Source organism: Canis lupus, chromosome 6, assembly GCF_011100685.1.
Source record: "Canis lupus familiaris isolate Mischka breed German Shepherd chromosome 6, alternate assembly UU_Cfam_GSD_1.0, whole genome shotgun sequence".
In the NCBI taxonomy this organism is placed as follows: Eukaryota; Metazoa; Chordata; class Mammalia; order Carnivora; family Canidae; genus Canis; species Canis lupus.
The window spans coordinates 12,825,241-12,844,846 of NC_049227.1; the positions used below are offsets into that span (position 1 = coordinate 12,825,241).

Genomic DNA, 19,606 nt, shown 5'->3' on the forward strand with positions numbered 1-19,606 from the left:
GGAGGAAGCCATGCCTCAGGCTCTGTGCTCAGTGGGGAATCAGCTTAAGATTCTCTCTCCCTCTCCCACCCCTCCCTTCCATGCACACACACTCAGCAGATTTACTCTCTAAAATAACAGATTTACTCTCTAAAATAACAGATTTACTCTCTAAAATAAACAAATCCATTAGATAAAATGTTTTTTTTTTTTTTTTTTTTTTTAGATAAAATGTTTTTCGAAGACAGTGATTCCCTCTGGATAAAAGGATAACAAATGAGTTTAGAATTCTTGATAATTAGAAGGATAAAACAATACATTCGGATGCAAAAATAACCATAGCAAAGGTTTTATTCCTTGTAGTCTTAGCTTTCTGATTTAGAGGTTTTTTGTTTTTGTTTTTTTAAACAACATACCTAGTGCATAATACTAACTACTGAAGGGTTGCTGGTCCTAGCCTGACTGTGCTCCCTGAAAGAGGATTCAGCATACACTTAGACATGGCCCTGGCACCCAGCAGAATGGGGGAGGTCTCTAGGGGGCTAACTCTGTGAACTAAGACGATCTGGTTAAAAGCAAATCAAAAGATTGCTCTTCATAACCCAGGAATAAAAAAAATCATTGTATTCTTAATTGCCTTTAGAGTCCACGGTACTTTAGGGAGCTTCCAGGACCTCACAAAAACTGGGGAGATGAAACTATTAACTGAGGACTAACACAATGGCCACTTCAGTAGAAATGCACAAGGTGACAGTGTAATTGGCCAGTGGTGTTTAAAAGCAAAGCCAGGGATCCCTGGGTGGTGTAGCGGTTTAGCGCCTGCCTTTGGCCCAGGGCGCGATCCTGGAGACCTGGGATCGAATCCCACATCGGGCTCCCGGTGCATGGAGCCTGCTTCTCCCTCTGCCTGTGTCTCTGCCTCTCTCTCTCTCTCTCTCTATCATAAATAAATAAAAATTAAAAAAAATATAAAATAAAAATAAAAGCAAAGCCAGGCTTGGAGTCAAAGCCTTTGTCATCGCCCAACTTGGTGACCTCGAGCAAATCAATGGTCTCTGAGCCCTCGACAGGAAATGAGAAAGTGTTTACCTTGCTGAGGGGATGGAATGGGGTCATGAATATAAAGGATCTGTACACCCAATGACTAAGTGACCCACAGACGGCAGCACGGTCATTACAGAAACTGTATATGAGAGTCAAGCACAGAGACCCCTCAGGAAAGTTCAAGTGAGTGGACTTTTCTCACTGGCCCAGCTGGTTGGCTGAACCAAGGTGGACAGGCAACAGAAGGGAGGCTAATAATTTAGGTTTTTAGTGAGAAAGCATCAAAGCACAACTAGGCAGCTAAAAAGCAGGTACTGGTATTCAGAGTTGAGGAACAGGCCGGAACTAGACCAAGGCCAAAGCATGGTATTATCGGATGACAGAAAGGGCAATGGAACAAGAAATAGCAGCCTTGCAAGGAAGAGCACAAGGACCCTTTGGTGTCATGGAGGCTGGGAAGGAAGGCCAAAGTCACTTTGTCCTATGTGGAAAGAACTTTAAAAAGACCACATCCTTTTAACCCCGAAAGTCTGTTCATTACAATCTCTCTTGGGGGGTGAGCAGTGTGTGGACAGAGGTAGAGAGGGAATCTTAAGCAGGCTCCATGCTCAGGGCGGAGCCCATTGTGGGGCTCAATCCCAGGACCCTGAGATCATGACCTGAGCTGAAATCAAGAATCAGACCCTTAACCAATTGAGCCATTCAGGTGCCCATTCTTTGGAATCTCTTAAGCAAATAAAGATGCTCAAAGATTTATATGTAAAACAAATGCACTATTATCAATATTCCAAATATTATATTATTCCACTCTAAATATTAGGAACAATATAAATGTCTCCAAAGGGTAATGTTCAAGTAAACCACAACGGAATATTGTACAGCCATTAGAAGTACTTCTTAACTTAGAAAAATCCAGTATTATGCAGAAAAAGAGTATGGTAAATTATACATATTGTATAATCATAATTTTCTTAAATAACTAAAAAAAGAAGAAAAGGAAATACACTGCAATGTGTTTAGGCTCACCCTGGCCAGAATTACATCTGCTCTTCACTATTACACAAGCTCCGTGGCACAGCTCACACTAGCATGTCACCGAGAAGCATGCTGGGGGTGCTGCTTATGCACGTCTGCCTCCTCTGCACGATTCTGTAGTTCCAACTGGCACATGGGCCAGCTCCGGTGGTACAGAACGCACTCCAAGCGGGTTATCTGTGCCTCTCTGGGAGCCGGTAAGCACAGAAACTCATTTGGTACCTTCACTGTGTGAGCAGAGTGAGACAGTGCCGAACCCCCAAACTAGTTTCCTATCAGGCCGTAACAGACTCACCTTCTCGGAGGCAGTGGCAAGCTTGGTTCCACTGGCATCAAACGCCAGTGCTGCCAAAGGACTGTCGTGAGCTGGGATCATGTTTGCAGCTCTCTGAAAGGCAAAACCAATGTGACATGACTGCCACGAAGTAAGACCACACCCCATGCTGCCACTGGTCATCAGGCTGAAGTGCCAAGTGGCTGTAACTAAAATACCATCCTGATCAATTTGAATTGATCAAATTGGTACCAGATTGGCACCACAGGTACCAGATTTACTGGGGAAGGGACCCAAGGAAATGCTGCTCAAAACCTTATAGAAAGCAAAGCACTTTATCCATTAAGTCTTTAGAGCTCTCTCCATTCCTCCAAACATCCACAATGTCAGGAGCTCAGCACCATGGGAGGTTGGGCAGAAATCTGAAGTCAGAGGTCACCCAGACCTGCTCTGCTCATTAAGAAGGCGGTAGTGAAACCCAATTTTCCAAAGGCTCCATGGTGCTTGCTGCAGAGAGCAGATGACCCCAGTACAAAAGGAGACTCACCAAATTCATGGTGTCGAAGACCTGCACCTCTCCAATAGTGGCACTGCCTGGGTATGCCAAGTAACCATTGTCGTTGTGTATCGACAGTGCACACAAGCCTGTGGTAACACACGGAGGCAAACACGGAGAGTCAGGTCCAGAGGGGGTCCTGTTTAGCTGCTGCACCCTAGTATTTATGTAACAAAGACTGGAGAAAGCAAAGGGGCTCAGACACAGCTTTGGGGGTGCTGTGCTAGTGTGTTTCCAGTGCCACCCCCAAAGCCACCTCCTCAGGTGACAGGAGGATTATAAAAACAGACTGAAGGCCTTTGGTTGGAACTGATCAGCAGCCTTGGAATTGGGAGCTGATGAAACTGATTTATGTGGTCACAAGACCAACAGCAGAAGGAAGGTAGTAGCTTGCTTATTTGAAAATCAATACTTTCAAAAGCTGTCTATGTTGGTGGAGCCTACATGGAGAAAAGAGCTCATCTTTAAAAGGCAGAACCAGAAAACTAGGGCTTTCTTCCCACAATCAGTTTACCTGCAGGGTTTGGAGGGGTTTCCCTGATCGTGTGCAGTACTTTCATGTCCCGAATGTTGTGTATATAGAGAGACTCCTCCAGGCAAACTATCAGCCTCTAGGAAAGAGACACGAGACAGAAAACCAAACATAAAGAGCCAATACAATACTTGCTTCCATCTTCTTAACTTCTTAACTGACTCTCCTTCTGGAACATCATATGGACTGCACAAGCGCGGCATGGCAGTGCGGGCCGTGGCCAGGAGGCCCTCCTGCAGCGCCATGCTCTTCATCTACCAATTAAGTAGCGTCCACAGCCAGCTCTGCCTGTTCCTATGACCATCTCTACCAATTCTACTAGGACCACAAATCGTGCCATTGAACGTGCTATTTCAGAAACTAGCAAACTATAGCAAAGAAAAGTACGGTTTGTGTTTTTGGTTTCTGTTCAGCTCACACCCCTCTCCTCATGAAATTCAGAGCAAGTGCCTTGGACAGGTCTGGTAGGTTAGTGGCTTTCAAAAACCCGTGCTGAATGGAAGCATGGCGAGAGGACAGTGAAAGCCTCGGGGTTGTTAAAAGTCTCAGAACTCACTCTGCCCTCGAATTATCTCGAATTATCTCACAGGGGTCTAAGTTCACACTCCACTTTAGAGAATGAATTTACTCACAGCTGATGCACCAAGGGGATGATTCATGCAAGAAAGACAACTTGGTATGCATGCAGCTCTGCATTAGTTGGTGCATGAGTGGACACTTACACATTTTAAGTTTAAAAGATGTTCAACATGTTATAATCTTATAATTTCCCATTTTAGCCAACTCCTTTAGTTAACAGACCAATCCCAACAGGCCTCCACTGCAACCACTCTACCTGGTCAGCACACCTCAGACCACCCCACCCACCCCCGGCCCCGCAGTGACATCCAACAACTTAATTAACGTTCCCTGCGTGTGGAATATGTGGTCATCCCAGAAAAGCTGAAGGATCTTAAGGGTGCTGTTGCATTTTGTGGGGAAGCAAAAGCCATGAGGTGGTCTCATGAAATAAACTCAAGTGTTAGCCACCAAGTCCATACTCTGGGCTAGACATTCTTGTGAGTTTGGGGAAAATTAAAAAAAAAAAAAAAAAAAAAAAGGAGTAAGTCTTTCACCTTAAAAAAAAGTTTAAAAGAAAAAAAAGAAGAAAACAGGAAAAAGATGCTAGCAGATTTCTATGGATGAGTACATGGGTATACAGAGAAATGCTAAGACTTGTGTCTTGATGGGTAAGTAAAACTTAATCTAGAGGAGAGCAAGGGGTGGTGTGCTCTGAGCAAACTGTTGAGAAAACAGTTAAGTCAGGGAGGTAGTGTGAGGTGAGCAGGTGCACGGGTCGAGGGCCCAGGACTGTCAGCTTTGCTAGGCTGCTGCAGGAAACTCTGGAATGGCAGCGACAGCCCAAAGCCACGCCGAAAACAGGGAGATACAGGCAGAGCACTTGGCAGTTGGGTCAAGTAAGTGTCACTTACCTGTCGGTTCAGCTTCACGGCCAGTATGGTATTTGAGTAGCTGTAGTTGCAGATCTCAGTTCCTTTCTTAAAATGGCAAACTTTTAGCTTTCTAGGAGCTTTGAGGCTGACGATGGCCACTAAGCTGCTTGAAAACAATCTCTCTACAATGCACACATCTTCCGTATCAGCTGAAAGTAGAAAGAAAACATAGGTGCAATCTACTCACACACGAGTGCATTTCTAACTGTACATGCCCACCTTGTAGAGTACCACGGGCTTACACAGTGGCTCTCTGGTGACGGGACCAGGCTGTGGGGACGATCCCAGAACATAGCAGTGTATGGAGATCAGCCTGGGGGCATACACTGGGGCTACACTCACCACTTAGGAGCCGTGGGCAGACTGTTCTCCGGGTCTCCCTGCTCCTCTCAAAAGGAGGCCCTCCTTGCTCCTCTTTCACATCATCCAGCTCACGGGGTGGCTCCTTATATACACCCTGGAATGTGAGCTCCATGAGGACAGAGGCCTCATTTCCCTGCTGACACCTGCAGTCCTGGCCCTTTCCCACCAGTACCTGACAAGTGATGGGCCCCAAATCGTCTCTACATGACTTGATCTCTCTATGTCTTGTCTTCCTCATATGTAAAATGGGGATCGCAGCTCCTCTATGGTATTGTTAGGAGGGGTTGCAGATACCGGCCCAGAGCCAGCACTCTATGCTCGTTATCTCCCTGCTCCCCACCTCAAGTGGGGACACCCCCTACTTTGTAAGATAGTGAGTTAAAAATGAATGCACACAGCATTTTGCACAGAAAGTACCAGATAACAGATCCTGCATAGATAATCACTTCACACCTACCCCATCTCCATTAAATGCCCCACATATACCCCGATTTTATCTCTGCCCTTTGTTTTATTAATAAATACCTGAGTTAAGTTCAGATCTAGAAGCAAAGAGAATACTGAGTTGTAGAAAAATCACAGAGGCAACAATCCACATTATTTCTACATGTGGCCTGTCTTTATCTGTGCTACTGGAAGGACAGCTGTGCCAGGTGTTTCAAGCACACATGCATCACTCATCAATCCAACAATGACCCGAGGCCATACTCTCTCTCTGGACCTGAGTGAGGCACACTGAACAGAGATGACCAGACAGGTCCAGCCCAAAGGACCTGGAAGTTTTGACTATCTGAAGCCTCAACAATGTTTCCACTGTAAATGAGATGCCCTTATATGAAAATTCACACAAAAGACAAAATATAAAGTTATGTGAAAGGATTCCTTTCCGTTAGCTCTACTGCTAGATTATAAACGGTGTAACAAAGACACACTTAAGAACCCCAACTACCAAAAAAAAAAAAAAAAAAAAAAAGAAGAAAAAAACCCAACTACTAGAGAAAATAAATGTAAGAATAAGCTCTAAGGGCCCTTTTATTAAGACAAACTAATTCTAGGGGCACCTGAGTAGCTGAGTCATCTGACTCAGTTGAGCATCCGACTCTTGATTTCAGCTCAGGTCATGATCTCGGGGTCGTGGGGTCGAGTCCTGCATTGGGTTCTGTGCTCAGTGAGGAGTCTGCTTGAGATTCTCCCCCCTGCCCCTCCCCTGTTTGCTCTCTCTCTAAAATAAATCAATAAATCTTTAAAAAAAAAAAAAAAAAAGAGAGAGAGAGTGAGAAACTTTCTAGGAAAATGCCTGGTATTAGTCATTTCGACGTAGAGGTAATGGCCTGATGTGCTCAGCACAACTAGGTACTAACATGCTGGGTGGTAGCCAGTCATATTTGTATGACACAATACATACCTCTGGGGAGAAAAATGATAGGATTTTGCTATTACCGAGAATGGAATAGGTAGTAAAATCAAGTGCTAGATTTGTAGTCACTTTTACACAGAACCTAACTTCTCTTCCCCCCAGCAGCAGGCTAAGCTTTATGCAGAGTATGTGTCAGTCTGCAACCCCTGGCCCGGCAGCATCTCAGAGAAACTGCCGATCCCTCCCAGGACCAGACTCTCAATTGAAGGGCACAATCAAGAGAGGTCCTGCTGCCTCACGCAGGTGGGATGTGTGCTCTGTCTTTATTGATGAAGGCAATAGTCCTCATAATGCTGCCTGGCACATGGCAGAGCTCAACCACCAGGGCGACCAAACTCAGAGGAGGCCGATCCGAAGTCAGAATGTTTATCATGTGTAGTGAGAATGTCCTCTGGGCCCAATACTTGCTTTCTCTGACCAGCCCCTTCCCCTCTGTAAATTGGCATGGACACTACATCATGGCCTGAAGCTGGCTCGGTGAGCAGTGGGCTCACTGAACCTGGGAGAGGCTGGGGGGGGGGGGGTGTGCCCAGCCACCACACTCAAATATGCAAGGCAGTTGGCCACTCAGACCCAGGGACCGAGGGTACTTCCTCCATCATGGCTCCATGTCTCCCTCTTCAGGCTCTCCTTGCCAGTTACCTCACTCTTTCTCCAGGATTTAATGACTCTTTGGGATGCACTTAATCAATTACTTTCTCTACTTCTCATTCTGCCAGTTATCACATTACCACTGGTCACCCACTGGTATTCCCTGCCAGTTCAGGCTGTACCCCAGCTCTGGCACCGCCTGGCTCAAGAGTAGCTGGTTGTATTTGTTGGATGACTGGAAATAGACCTATGATTAGATTCTGGGTTATTTCCAAAACCTTTCAAAGTGCCATTAAACAAAACACAATAATCTCTTGAATAAGGTCACACCTAAAAAATGGGCTAATCTTACCCCTGATATCTGTGTCAGTGGTGAAGGAGTACCACCCCAGGAGCAGTGAAACTGGTAAAGTCCAAGTGCATTCATTCTAACACAAGCATTGGACAAGCATGGCAGGGCTACACTGATTCCATTGGGAACCTGATGGTGTCCCCACCTGTCAAGGTGGAAGGGAAAGAGTACCCCCTAGGCAGGATCCTCATTGGCAGCTGCTTTTACCCCAGCAAGGAGGGCCGAGACATGAGCAAGGCCCTCCGGGACTTCCTCTACGCCCAGCGAGTCCAGGCCCCGGTGGAGCTCCTCTCGGACTGGCTGATGGTGGGCCACATGGATGAGTTCATGTGCTTCATCCCCACACAGTACAAGAGTGAGGGTGAAAAGGGCTTCCGGCTGCTACTGGCCAGCCCCAGCTCCTGCTACAGACTGTTCGAGGAGAAACAGAAGGAGGGCTATGGGGACATGGCTCTGTTTGAAGAGGTCCGGGAGGACCAGCTCCTTTCTAACGGGCGGGAGGCCAACACCATCAATCAGCTTCTGGCTGACGAAAACATGAGAAAGCAGAACGACTACGGAGAGAAGTGCATCAACCCGAACCGCGACATCCTGAAGAAGGAGCTAGGCCTGGTTGAGAGGGACATCATCGACATCCCGCAGCTCTTCTGCCTGGAGCAGCTGACCAACGTGCCCTCCAGCGAGCAGACCGGCAAGTTCTTCGAGAGGCCCTACTTCCCTGACCTGCTGCAGATGATTGTGATGGGCAAGAATCTGGGCATCCCCAAGCCTTTTGGGCCCCAGATCAAGGGTACCTGCTGCCTGGAAGAAAAAAATCTACCAGTTGCTTGAGCCCCTGGGCTTCAAGTGCACCTTCATCGATGACTTTGACTGCTACCTGACCGAAATTGGGGATTTCTGTGCCTGTGCCAACATCCGCCAGGTGCCCTTTGCCTTCAAATGGTGGAGGATGGTGCCCGAGCCCCAGGCCTAGTGCCGCCAGTCCTGGCCTGGCGCGAGCGGCCTACTGATCGCCACTCCGCAGCATTCAGGTTCCCTGCCTCACCGTGTACCTGTCCCTGCCTGTGTCCTGAGGGTGGCAAATGCTGCCCGTGGGAACCTCCTCAAACGGCCTTCAGCCAAGAAGGGGTTACCGAATGTCCATTAAAGTTTGAGCTGTTCCAATGATTCAGTACATATGGGGGTATGGTGGTGTCCAAGAGAGGGAGGCCTTTCATGAAAATCAGACTATAATCTTGTGTCTGCTGTTTACTAAGACCCAGTACCCATTTTCTCAATGGTGAAACAAGAGTTAGAGCCTCAGCTTTATTCACTGTAGGACTGTGAATAGTGAAGAGAAGTCAGCATATGTGATGCTGACTTCTTAGAAAGTAAATATTATTTAAATTCACTGCCCCTCCAAGTTAAATCAGTGGTGAAAAAAACCTTATTTCTAAATACAGTCAATCTTCATTATTCAGATTCCGTACCTATAAATTTCCCTGGTTGCTAACGTTTATTTGTAACCCCCAAAACTAATACTTGTGGTGCCTTTATAGTGTTCTGTGAACACGCACAAAGCAGTAAAAAACAAACAAACAAACAAAACAAAAAAACAAAACGCCGAAGTACCTGATGCACATGTCCTCAGCTGAGGCTGAACAGGGTGATATGCTCTGCTTTGTTTTCAGCTCATACTGTGAACAACCGTCCTTTCCATGGTCTTGTGTTTTCGAGTTCTGTGCTTTTGGTCAGTGATCTCACTGTTTAAAATGGCCCCCAGCCACAGCACCGTCTGGTGCTCCCAAGGGCAAGAAGGCTGTGATGCACCCCTGGAGAATCATGTGCGCTGGATAAGCTTTGTTTAGCAGGAGTTACAGTGTTGTTGCGGTGAGTTCATTGTTAATAAATATGTATTAAAATAAGATGTCTTTGAACAGAAACTCATCTAAAACAAGATAATGTATTCAGCAGTTGGTGAAAACACTGTGACCAGAGGCTCCCAGGAACCTGACCCCAGCACCAGCTCTTCGGGTCCCTAATTCCATGTTCACAGCCACTTGGTCGAAGTGGTATGTATGGCTACCATACACAATGATAACAGATTGTATTTTTCTTCAAAGAATGGATTCTCACTCCTCTGTCTGACATGACTTTACTTATTTACTTCACCCATCAAACATACAATGAGATGCTGACCACCGAGCTACTGGCCCAGCAAGCAGCCACCAGCACAGAGCTGAGGCCAAGGAGAATCAGGCCCATGGCCCTGGGTGGCTCCAAAACAGTCCAAGGTTAGGCAGAGGAGGAGAGCCAGCATCCGGGATGGAGTGAGAGAGAAAAGCCAGGCCCAATGACCCAGAAGCCAATGGAAGACGGCAATTGTGCCCAGAGCTATGTGGCTGAGGTGAAACAAGGAACAGTCACTGAATCTGGGGACATGGATGTTACCTGGTGACCTTGACAAATTTTGATGGCAAGGTGGAGGCAGAATGAAATGTGAAGGGGTGGGTGGTAAGGAAGTGGAGAAGAACTCTGGCAACCAGCAGTAGAAGCCGTGTTACAAAGATGTGAAGAACGGTGGGGATGGCTGGCAGCCTGTGTGTATACACTCGTAAGTGTCATCTGTATAGTTAAGGCAAGTGTCTGTTTTGGAACACGTGAGCTACTACACATGCTAATGTAGTGACTGATGATAATACAGTAAGACAGGATAAATGAAGGAACGAGCTTCTTAAAAACTGGAAGGTGGACCGCAACATAATAAAGGCGTAAAAGTCACATACAATCCCACAGCTAATATCATACTCAATGGTCAAACAGTGAAAGCTTTCTCCTCTAAGATCAGGAACAAGACAGCGAAGCCCATTCTCGCCACTTTGACCCAACACAGTCCTGGCCACAGCCATAGGAAAGAAAAAGAAATAAAAGGAGGCAAGAATATTCAACAGGGAAAAGAGTCTCTTAAATACCATTCACACAGCATTCACAAAATACACTCAAAATGGAGTAAGTGGGATCCCTGGGTGGCACAGCGGTTTGGCGCCTGCCTTTGGCCCAGGGCGTGATCCTGGAGACCCGGGATCGAATCCCACGTCGGGTTCCCGGTGCATGGAGCCTGCTTCTCCCTCTGCCTGTGTCTCTGCCTCTCTCTCTCTCTCTCTCTATCGTAGATAAATTAAAAAAAAAAAAAAATGGAGTAAGTGAATTAAAGACGAAAACGTGAGACCTGAAACCATAAAATTCCTTAAAGAAAACACAGGCAGTGACCTCTTTGACCTCAACCTTGGCAATACTTTTCTACATATGTCTCCTTAGAGAAGGGAAACAAAAGCAAAAATTAACTATTGGGACTGCACCAAAATAAAAAGCTTCTGCACAGTGAAGGAAATCATCAACAAAATGAAAAGGCAACCTACTGAATGGAAAAAGGTATCTGCAAATGACATATCTGAAAATTGGTAAATATATCCAAAATATATTTTAAAAAATTTGTTTGGCTCAACCAAATGATCTGATTTAAAAATGGGTAGATGATCTGAATAAACATATTTCCAAAGAAAACATACAGATGGCCAACACATGAAAAGATGTTCAACATCACTAATCATTAGGGAAATGCAAATTAAAATCACAATGGGATACCACTTCACTCGAGTCAGAATGGCTATCCTCAAAAAGAAAACAAATGTTCGAGATGATGTGGAGAAAATGGAGCCCTGGTGCACTATTGGTGGGGCTGTAAACTGGTGAAGTCACTGTAGAAAATAGTATTGAGGCTCCTCAAAAAATTAAAAATGGAATGCCAAAAGAAAAAAAAAAAAAAAGGAATGCATGTGATCCAGGAATTCTACCACTGGATATTTACCCAAAGAAATGAAAACACTACTTTGAAAAGATGTATGCATCTCTATATTTACTGCAATATTATTTACAATAGCCAAGATGTGGAAGCAACCCAAGTATCCACTGATAAATGAATGGATAAAGAAGATGTGGTATACATACACACTGGAATATTATTCAGCCACAAAAAAAAAAAAAAAAGAAAAAAAAGATCTTGCCATCTGCGACAACCTGGTACACCTAGAGGGTATTATACAGAGAGGAATACCATATGGTTTCACTTATACGTGGAATCTAGAAACAAAAACACAGAAACAGACTCATAAATACAGAGAACAAAGTGGTGGCTGACAGAAGGAAGAGACTTGGAAAGATGGGCAGAGGGGAGTAGAGTTAGGTGTCTAGTTATGGAGTAAGTCATGGGGATGGAAGGTAACATCGTAAGGAATACAGTCAGTGATAATGCAGTAGTGCTGTATGGTGACAGATGGTGAGCACAGTATGCCCTAAGAGTTGTGGAATCACTATGTTGTATGCCTGAAATTAATGGAACATTGTGTGTCGGCTACCCTTCAGTTTAAAAAAAAAAAAAAGGTAGGTAGATAGTAGATATAAAGATAAAATATAGATATAAATCATTGTCATCCTGCCACACGAGTGGCAGTTTTTTCCCTAGTTTGGACAGAAAAATCTGTCCTGGTTTTCCAGTAGACTGATGTAATCTCCCTGGGATCTGAGAAGAGCTCAATCAGCCTCGTGCAGAGCAATGCTAGTCATGGGATTCTAACAAAAGTGCTCCTCATGCCTCTCCATGTGACCATGTGTTTTCCTGAAGGCCTTAAAAAAGGGGGAGGGGGGCACATCCAAATTGGAAAGGAAGAAGTAAAACAATCACTACTTGCAAATCACATGATCCTGTAATACAGAAAATTCTGAAGACCCCACCAAAAAACTATTAGAACTTATAAATGAATTCAGTAGTCACAGAAAACAAAATCAACATACAGAAATCTGTAGTGTTTCCATATACTAATAATGGGCTATCAGAAAAAGAAATTAAGAAAACAATCTCATTTACAATTACATTAAAAAAATTATCAAAATACCTAGGAATAAATTTAGCCAATGTGGTGAAAGACCTGTATTCTGAAAACTGTAAGACACTGATGAAAGAAACTGGAAAAGACACAAATAAATGGTAGTATATTCCACATTCACAAACTGAAAGAATTAATATTGTTAAAATGCTCATACCACCCAACACAACCTAGAGATTCAACAAATCCCCTATCAAAATACCAAGGGCATTTTTTCAAAGAACCAGAAAAAAGAATCCTAAAATTTGTATGGAACCACAAAAGATCCCAAAGAGCCAAAGCAATCTTCAGAAAGAACAATTAGGCTGGAATTCTTATGCTCTCTGATTTCAAACCACTCCACAAAACTACAGGAACCAGAACAGAATGGTACTAGCACAAAAAACAGGCACAGAAATCAACACAATAGAGAGCCCAGAAAAAACCCCCACACACACATGGTCAACCGACCTACGACAAAGGAGGCAAGAATATACACTGGGGAAAGACAGTCTCTTCAAAAAATAGTGCTGGGAAAACTGGACCACTTTCTCACATCATATACAAAAAAATTAAAAACAGATTAAAGTCATGAATGTGAGACCTGGAGCCATGAAACTCCCAGGAGACACAGGCAGTGGTTCCTTGACATTCATTTTAGCAACATTTTTCTGGATCAGTCTTCTTTGGTAAGGGAAACAAAAGCCAAAATGAACAAATGAGATCATATCAAACTAAAATGCTTCTGTACAGCAAAGGAAACCATCAGCAAAATGAAGAAGCTAACTACTATTCGCAAATCATACATCAGATAACAGGTTAATATGCAAAATATATTTTAAAAAACTTTTACAACTCCACACCAAAAAATCGAATACTTCAATTAAAAAATAGGCAGGGGACTAGAAGAGACATTTTTCCAAAGACATACAGATGGCCAAGAGGAACATGAAAAGACACTCACCATTACTAATCATCAGGGAAATCCAAATCAAAACTACAGTGAGATATGTGTCAGATTGGCAAAATATAACAAGTGTTAGCAAATATGTGGGAAAAAAGAGAGCCTTCATACACTGTTGGTGGGAATGTAAATCAATGCAGCCACTATGGAAAGTAGGAAGTTTCCTCAAAAAATTAAAAATAGAACTACCAGGGGCACCTGGGTGGCTCAGTGGGTTAAGCATTTGACTCTTGATTTTGGCTCAGGTTATGATCTTAGGGTCATGGGATCAAGCCCCTAGTCGGGCTCCTGCTCAGTGGGGAGTCTGCTTGAGATTCTTTCTCTCCCTCTGCTCCTCCTCCCTTACACTCTCTATAAATAAATTTTAAAATCTTAAAAAAAAAGGGGATTCCTGGGTGACTCAGCGGTTTGGCACCTGCCTTCGGCCCAGGGCGTGATCCTGGAGTCCTTGGATTGAGTCCCGCATCGGGGTCCCTGCATGGAGCCTGCTTCTCCCTCTGCCTGTGTCTCTGCCTCTCTCTCTCTGTCTCTCATGAATGAATAAATAAAATCTTTTAAAAAACAAAATTAAAAAAAAATAATAAAAATAAAATAAAATTTAAACAAAAAATCCACAATGGATTATCAGTATACACACATCAGAATGGCTGAAATTAAAAAGATTAGTAACACCAGGGTGCTTAGGTGGCTCAGTTGAAGTGGCTGCCTTCAGCTCAGGTCACAATCCTGGGGTCCTGGGATGGAGCCCTGCATCGGGTCCCTGCTCAGGAGAGCCTGCTTCTCCCTCTCCCTCTGCTCCTCCCCCTGCCTGTGTTCTCTCTCTGTCAAATAAATAAAATCTTAAAAAAAAAAAAAAAAAAAAAAAAAAAAAGATTAGTAACACCCAAAGTTGATGAATCCTCACTGGGGCAACCAGACTCTCATACAGCACTGGTGGGAATACAAAGTGGGATAGCCTCTTAGAGGAGAATCTGGTAGTTTCTCATAAAACAAAACTTTCCACTCCTAGATATTTACTTAAGATAAATGAAAACATATGCTCACAAAAATATTTGTAAGATAATGTTCATAACAACTATATTCATAATAGCTAAAAATGGAAATGGAAAAAGTGCAGATGTTCACCAATATAATGGACAAACTCATATATTTATATAGTGGGCAACTGAGACATGCAATAAAGTGGATAAACCTCAGAAACATGCTGAGTGAAAGAAATCTTACCAAGAGTACATGCTGCATTTACATGATGTTCTATTACAAGCAAAACTAATCTATAGCAGGAAAAACCCAAAATACTCCTTACTTCTTAGAGGGTAAAAGGGAGCCAGAATTGATTGTGTGTGGGGGGGTGGAGTATGAGGGAACTTTCTGGAGTGATGGTAAACCTTGATAGGAGACATATGATTTGTCAAAACATAGAATGTTTACTTAAGATTTATACATTCCATATAAATGGAATGTATGTAAGTATCACCCCCAAATAAGAAACAAACAGTGAACTCTAGTGAGTAACATCTATGGTGAAGTAGTTAAGGAAGTATGTACTGATGCCTATGACGTCTCTTGAAAAGCACACAAAAGAGAAGATGGATCAATGGACAGATAGATATGCGACAGGATGAATATGACCAAGTGTTAACAACAGACTCTAAGTGGTGGACATATGGGTGTAGCTGTAAAATATTCTCAACTTTTCTGTGTTTGAAAATTTCCACTAACAAAATGCTGGGAAGAGGATAGAAGGTGTTATTCATTTGCTTAAATTCAAGTGCAGAGGAAGAGGGCAACTAGTGGGTTGGGATGTTTGCTTATCAAACTACAAGTTTGAAATTTTTTTGAAATTTTAATGAAGAAAAAAATGCGGATGTGATTTAAGAATTTTTTTTTAAAGATTTTTTTTTTTTTTTTTTTTGAGAAAGAGAGAGGGAGAGGGAAAGGGAGAAGAAGGAGAAGCAGACTCCCCACTGAGCAGGGAGCCTGACCCAAGACTCGATCCCAGGACCCTGGGATCATGACCCGAGCTGAAGGCAGATGCTCAACCAACTGAGCCACCTGAGCGCCCTAGAATTTGTTTAAATGGGGGAATGTGGGAAGCCATAAAGCTATGAGTATTTTTAACTGCAAATACTCATAAAAGAGAACAGTATAACAAACCTCTTATACCCATCACTCAGATTTAACAAATCTTTCTGCCACCATTTAGCTTCAGCTATGTTTTTCTTTTCTGAAATTTTGAAAAGAGGCTCATTATTATCTTGACATTTCACCCCTAAATACTTCAGTAAGCCCCTCTAAATAACTAAGGATGTGGGAAACTATCCTTTCTAGCCTATGAATAAAAATGAAAGATATCATAACATCACAATAAATTCCAGGTAGATCAAGTACTTAAGGTAAAACATAATACCAAAGAACTAAAAGATGCCATTGGAAATTTGTTTTATGCACCCCTGAAATAGGAAACCCCTTTCTTTTTTTTTTTTCTTTTTTTAGATTTTACTTATTTATTCATGTGAGACAGAGAGAGACAGAGAGAGAGAGAGAGAGAGAGAGAGAGAGGCAGAGACACAGGCAGAGGGAGAAGCAGGCTTCATGCAGGGAGCCCAACGTGGGACTTGATCCTGGGTCTCCAGGATCACGCCCTGGGCTGAAGGCGGTGCTAAACTGCTGAGCCACCTGGGCTGCCCCCAGGAAACACCTTTCTGATGCTCCAAAGCATAGAAGTTAGGAGAGCAAATATATTTGAAAAGACAAAAACTCAAGACTTCAACACAGCAAAAATACCATAAACAAGGTCAAAAAGCAAACAATCCAGGAAAAATATCTGCAACCCACAACAAATGGCTAATTTGCTGTAAATCAGCAAGAGACAAATAATCCAACAGAAAAGCAGGCAAAGGAACAGTTAAAAATCAAGAAAGAAAACAGTTAAAAAAAAAAAAAAAAAGCAAATGACCACATGAAAAAAAATAAGAGCTCCATTTCAGGTATGATTTAAGAAATGTAAAGGCAAATGACTGTATTTTTATCTCAGAGTCATTAAAATATACACCTAGTGTAGGAAATGAGAATACAGACACTCAGACCCTGTCAATAAGAACCTTTTTTAAGGGCAACTCAGCAATGTCTATCTATTTACACATGTTTTTCTGTTGATTCCACCTTTCTAGCTCCAGGAGTTTATCTTAGAGCTCTACTTACTAGTGGGCCAAAGAAAGATGCTCACCCAGCAATTCCACTCCTACAGGCATCTATCTACTCAAGAAACATGAAAACACATGTCCACACAAATGCTCACAGGAGCACATTTACAATGGCCAAAAAGTAGAAACCACCCTAATGTCCCTCAACAAAACATGGTATGTTCATGTAAAGGGAATATTATTTGAGCAATAAAAAGAAAGGAAGTGTTGAGACATGCTCCCACATGGATGAACCTTGAAAATATTCTAAGTGAAAGAAGCCAGTCCCATCTGATTTCATTTATCTGAACCGTCCAGAGTGGCCGATGTGCAGAGGCAGAAAGCAGATACGTGGTGGCTGCCCAGGGTGAGGCAGACACAGGGAAGTGGGCATTGGCTACTAATGGACTCAGGGTTTCTTCTGGGGAAAAAGGTCTTAAAATTAGATTACGGTATGTTGCACAACTTTGTGAATATACTGAAACCCACTGACTCTTATTCTTTAAAACAGTGATTTTTATGGCATATAAGCTGTTAAACCACACAGACTACTGCAGAATTAGAATTCTGGCCAATATATTAAGATGTGAGGCAAGATGTATAGGGCAGCAGGGATGGACGGTGGACATGAGTTGTCGGGTGGAGCCTCCTGGAGAAGGTGGGGGAGTCTTTCTCAGAGACCCTGACACCCCAAATCCTAGGACCCTCACGCAGGCTTCGGGTCTCTGAAACCACCCAATCATATACTAACTACCAGGTCTTCCAAGGGAAACTGTTGCAGCTCTCATCACACTTCCAAAGGAGCCAGGAACCAGAAAGAGGCCAAGGCCCTGTGTGAAGGGCAGATGAATCAGGGGACCCTAGAGCTAACATTTCTGTCACCACATGGGAAGCGGGAATGACACAAAAAGAACAGCTTCAGAGCTCCTTTCCATCCTGGCACCAAGTGTCCCCACCTTTTTAGGAACACACCTTCAGAAAGCAACCTGTCTTTCCATGTAGTTGGTGGCTTAGGCCTGTTGACTTTCTACTGCATTATTTCAAGAAGCTCTTTAACATTTTTACATTTTACCTCCCTCCCAAGAGCTCTCTTTAAACATGTGAACAGGCCTGGAGCCCACACACCCAGCACAGTCTCCCACAAAACGACGGTGCCAAGGCATCAGGTCTGTAACCCAAGGGCACTGCAATCCAACGACAGCAGGATAAAACAGGCTGAACGTTGGTAATTATTCACGGTGGCCTGTCACAGAGACTTGGGACACCCACCCAACCCACCCCTATGAAAGTCTGAACGTAAACCTCCGCAACCTCAAGGATCACCAAAGCTTTGCCTTCAAGGCCCATTCTGGGTGGCCCTGGCCACTGTTTCTGACAAATGTTCTTCCCAGAGATTGCCTAATTTAAGCAATGAATTACTTGATTTAAAAAAGAATGCTGTACAAAAATAAAAGAATGCTGCTTTTGCTTCTGTGGGTGCTGCATAGAACTGATGATAAAACTTCTAGAGCACTAAGGGAAAATACCATGAAGTGACCTAACACACTTCCAAACAAGTGTGGCTGCCGGATGCCTGCAGCTCTAAAGGGAGGCAAGAGCCCGATCTTCCTCACCACAGATTTAGACAGAGAGGCTACTGGATTTCTCCCCCTAGGATCCCAAACTATACATTCTCACTGAAATTAATATTCCAACCAGTGTTGTCTGTCAAATCGGGAGGATCTCAGAAGCACCATTTCTCAGACTTTAAGATGCAGATGAAGGGTCAGCGATAGTTGAATTTTCTGGTGAAAGGTGCTCTGGGTCTGTGGAGGCACTGCTGTTGACAAAGCAGGCACCGGTCACCTTTGTGCAGGTAAGAACCGTCTGCTTATGCTCGATTTTGGAACTGACTGCTTCCTGAGATATGTTTGCCTAGCTCGGAAACTTAAAAGTGCAAACATACACAATGTAGAATATGAAAACACCAACTTTCCCTCCCAACTTACGTGATATTTTACAAATAACATCTATACACCCTTTATTTAGTCTACCGGGGTAGGATTTCACTGCAATAATATTTCAGGGAAGGGAGACCACACATTTGCACATTATATAGCTTCACACACAGAGGACAGAGAGAGAGGAAGAGAGAGAATGACAGGCCGAAAGGGCACAAACTACGGGTAAAGTATACATGGGAGTTCCTGTAACTTTAGAAATTACAATATAGGGATGCCTGGGTGGCTCAGTGGTTAAGCGTCTGCTTTTGGCTCAAGCGTGATCCTGGGGTCCTGAGATGGAGTCTTGCATCAGACTTCCCATGGGGCGCCTGCTTCTCCCTCTACCTATATCTCTGCCTCTCTCTGTGTCTCATGAATAAATAAATAAAACCTTAAAAAAAAAAAAAAAGAAATTACAATATAGTCAGGAAAAAATCTTCCACTATTTCTAGGCAGAAAGGTTTTTTTTTTTTTTTTTTTGGGGGGGGGGGTTGAAAAAACAACAGTAGAACAAGCAGTTGTTCATCTCGTTCTTTCCAAGACCAGTTCTGGCTCATTCTTTCTGTAACAGCAACAGTTACCCAGAGGTGAAGGTCTGAGTTCGTGATATGCAGCTGAGACTAGAGCATCAAGTGCCTTTTTTGCTCTGCCTCTATTTGCAGAAAAATTCCAGAAAACAATCTTGATTTGGTGGCTAACCTGTTTCCAAACGGACATTCTTTTATCTGCTCAAGAAAAGTGTGTGAGAGAGGAAAGGTGGGCAATCGCTTCCAGCTTAAAGTATTAACCTTCCCAAAGTTCTATGTCCGTTTTCATTATCTACTTCTAAGGGTCAAAGTTCACTAAGAAGGAAAAAAAAAATGTGTATTCCACCTCACTATGTTGGTCAGTAAATACCCACTTTTCACAATATTATCAAGACATCACATCTTGTTGCA

General features: G+C 43.4%; 1 protein-coding gene across 8 annotated transcripts in view; it reads right to left on the reverse strand.

Moving 5' to 3' along the window:
• The window catches only part of WIPI2 (WD repeat domain, phosphoinositide interacting 2), a 42,044-nt gene that overhangs the window by 11,868 nt on the left and 10,570 nt on the right, over positions 1-19,606 (reverse strand). For 7 of the 8 annotated variants that reach the window (XR_005360647.1, XM_038539573.1, XM_038539570.1 and 4 more), the window contains exons 3-6: positions 4,893-5,062; positions 3,403-3,499; positions 2,880-2,977; positions 2,354-2,446 (exon numbers count right to left, since the gene is read on the reverse strand). Coding sequence is in view for 7 of the 8 variants with exons in the window: in XM_038539573.1 (XP_038395501.1) it covers positions 2,354-2,446; positions 2,880-2,977; positions 3,403-3,499; positions 4,893-5,062 (458 nt within the window). In the remaining variant the exon portion in view is untranslated. Of the gene's footprint in view, positions 1-2,353; positions 2,447-2,879; positions 2,978-3,402; positions 3,500-4,892; positions 5,063-5,255; positions 5,371-19,606 lie in introns of all 8 variants that reach the window. The other variant, XM_038539571.1, reaches the window with a different exon arrangement.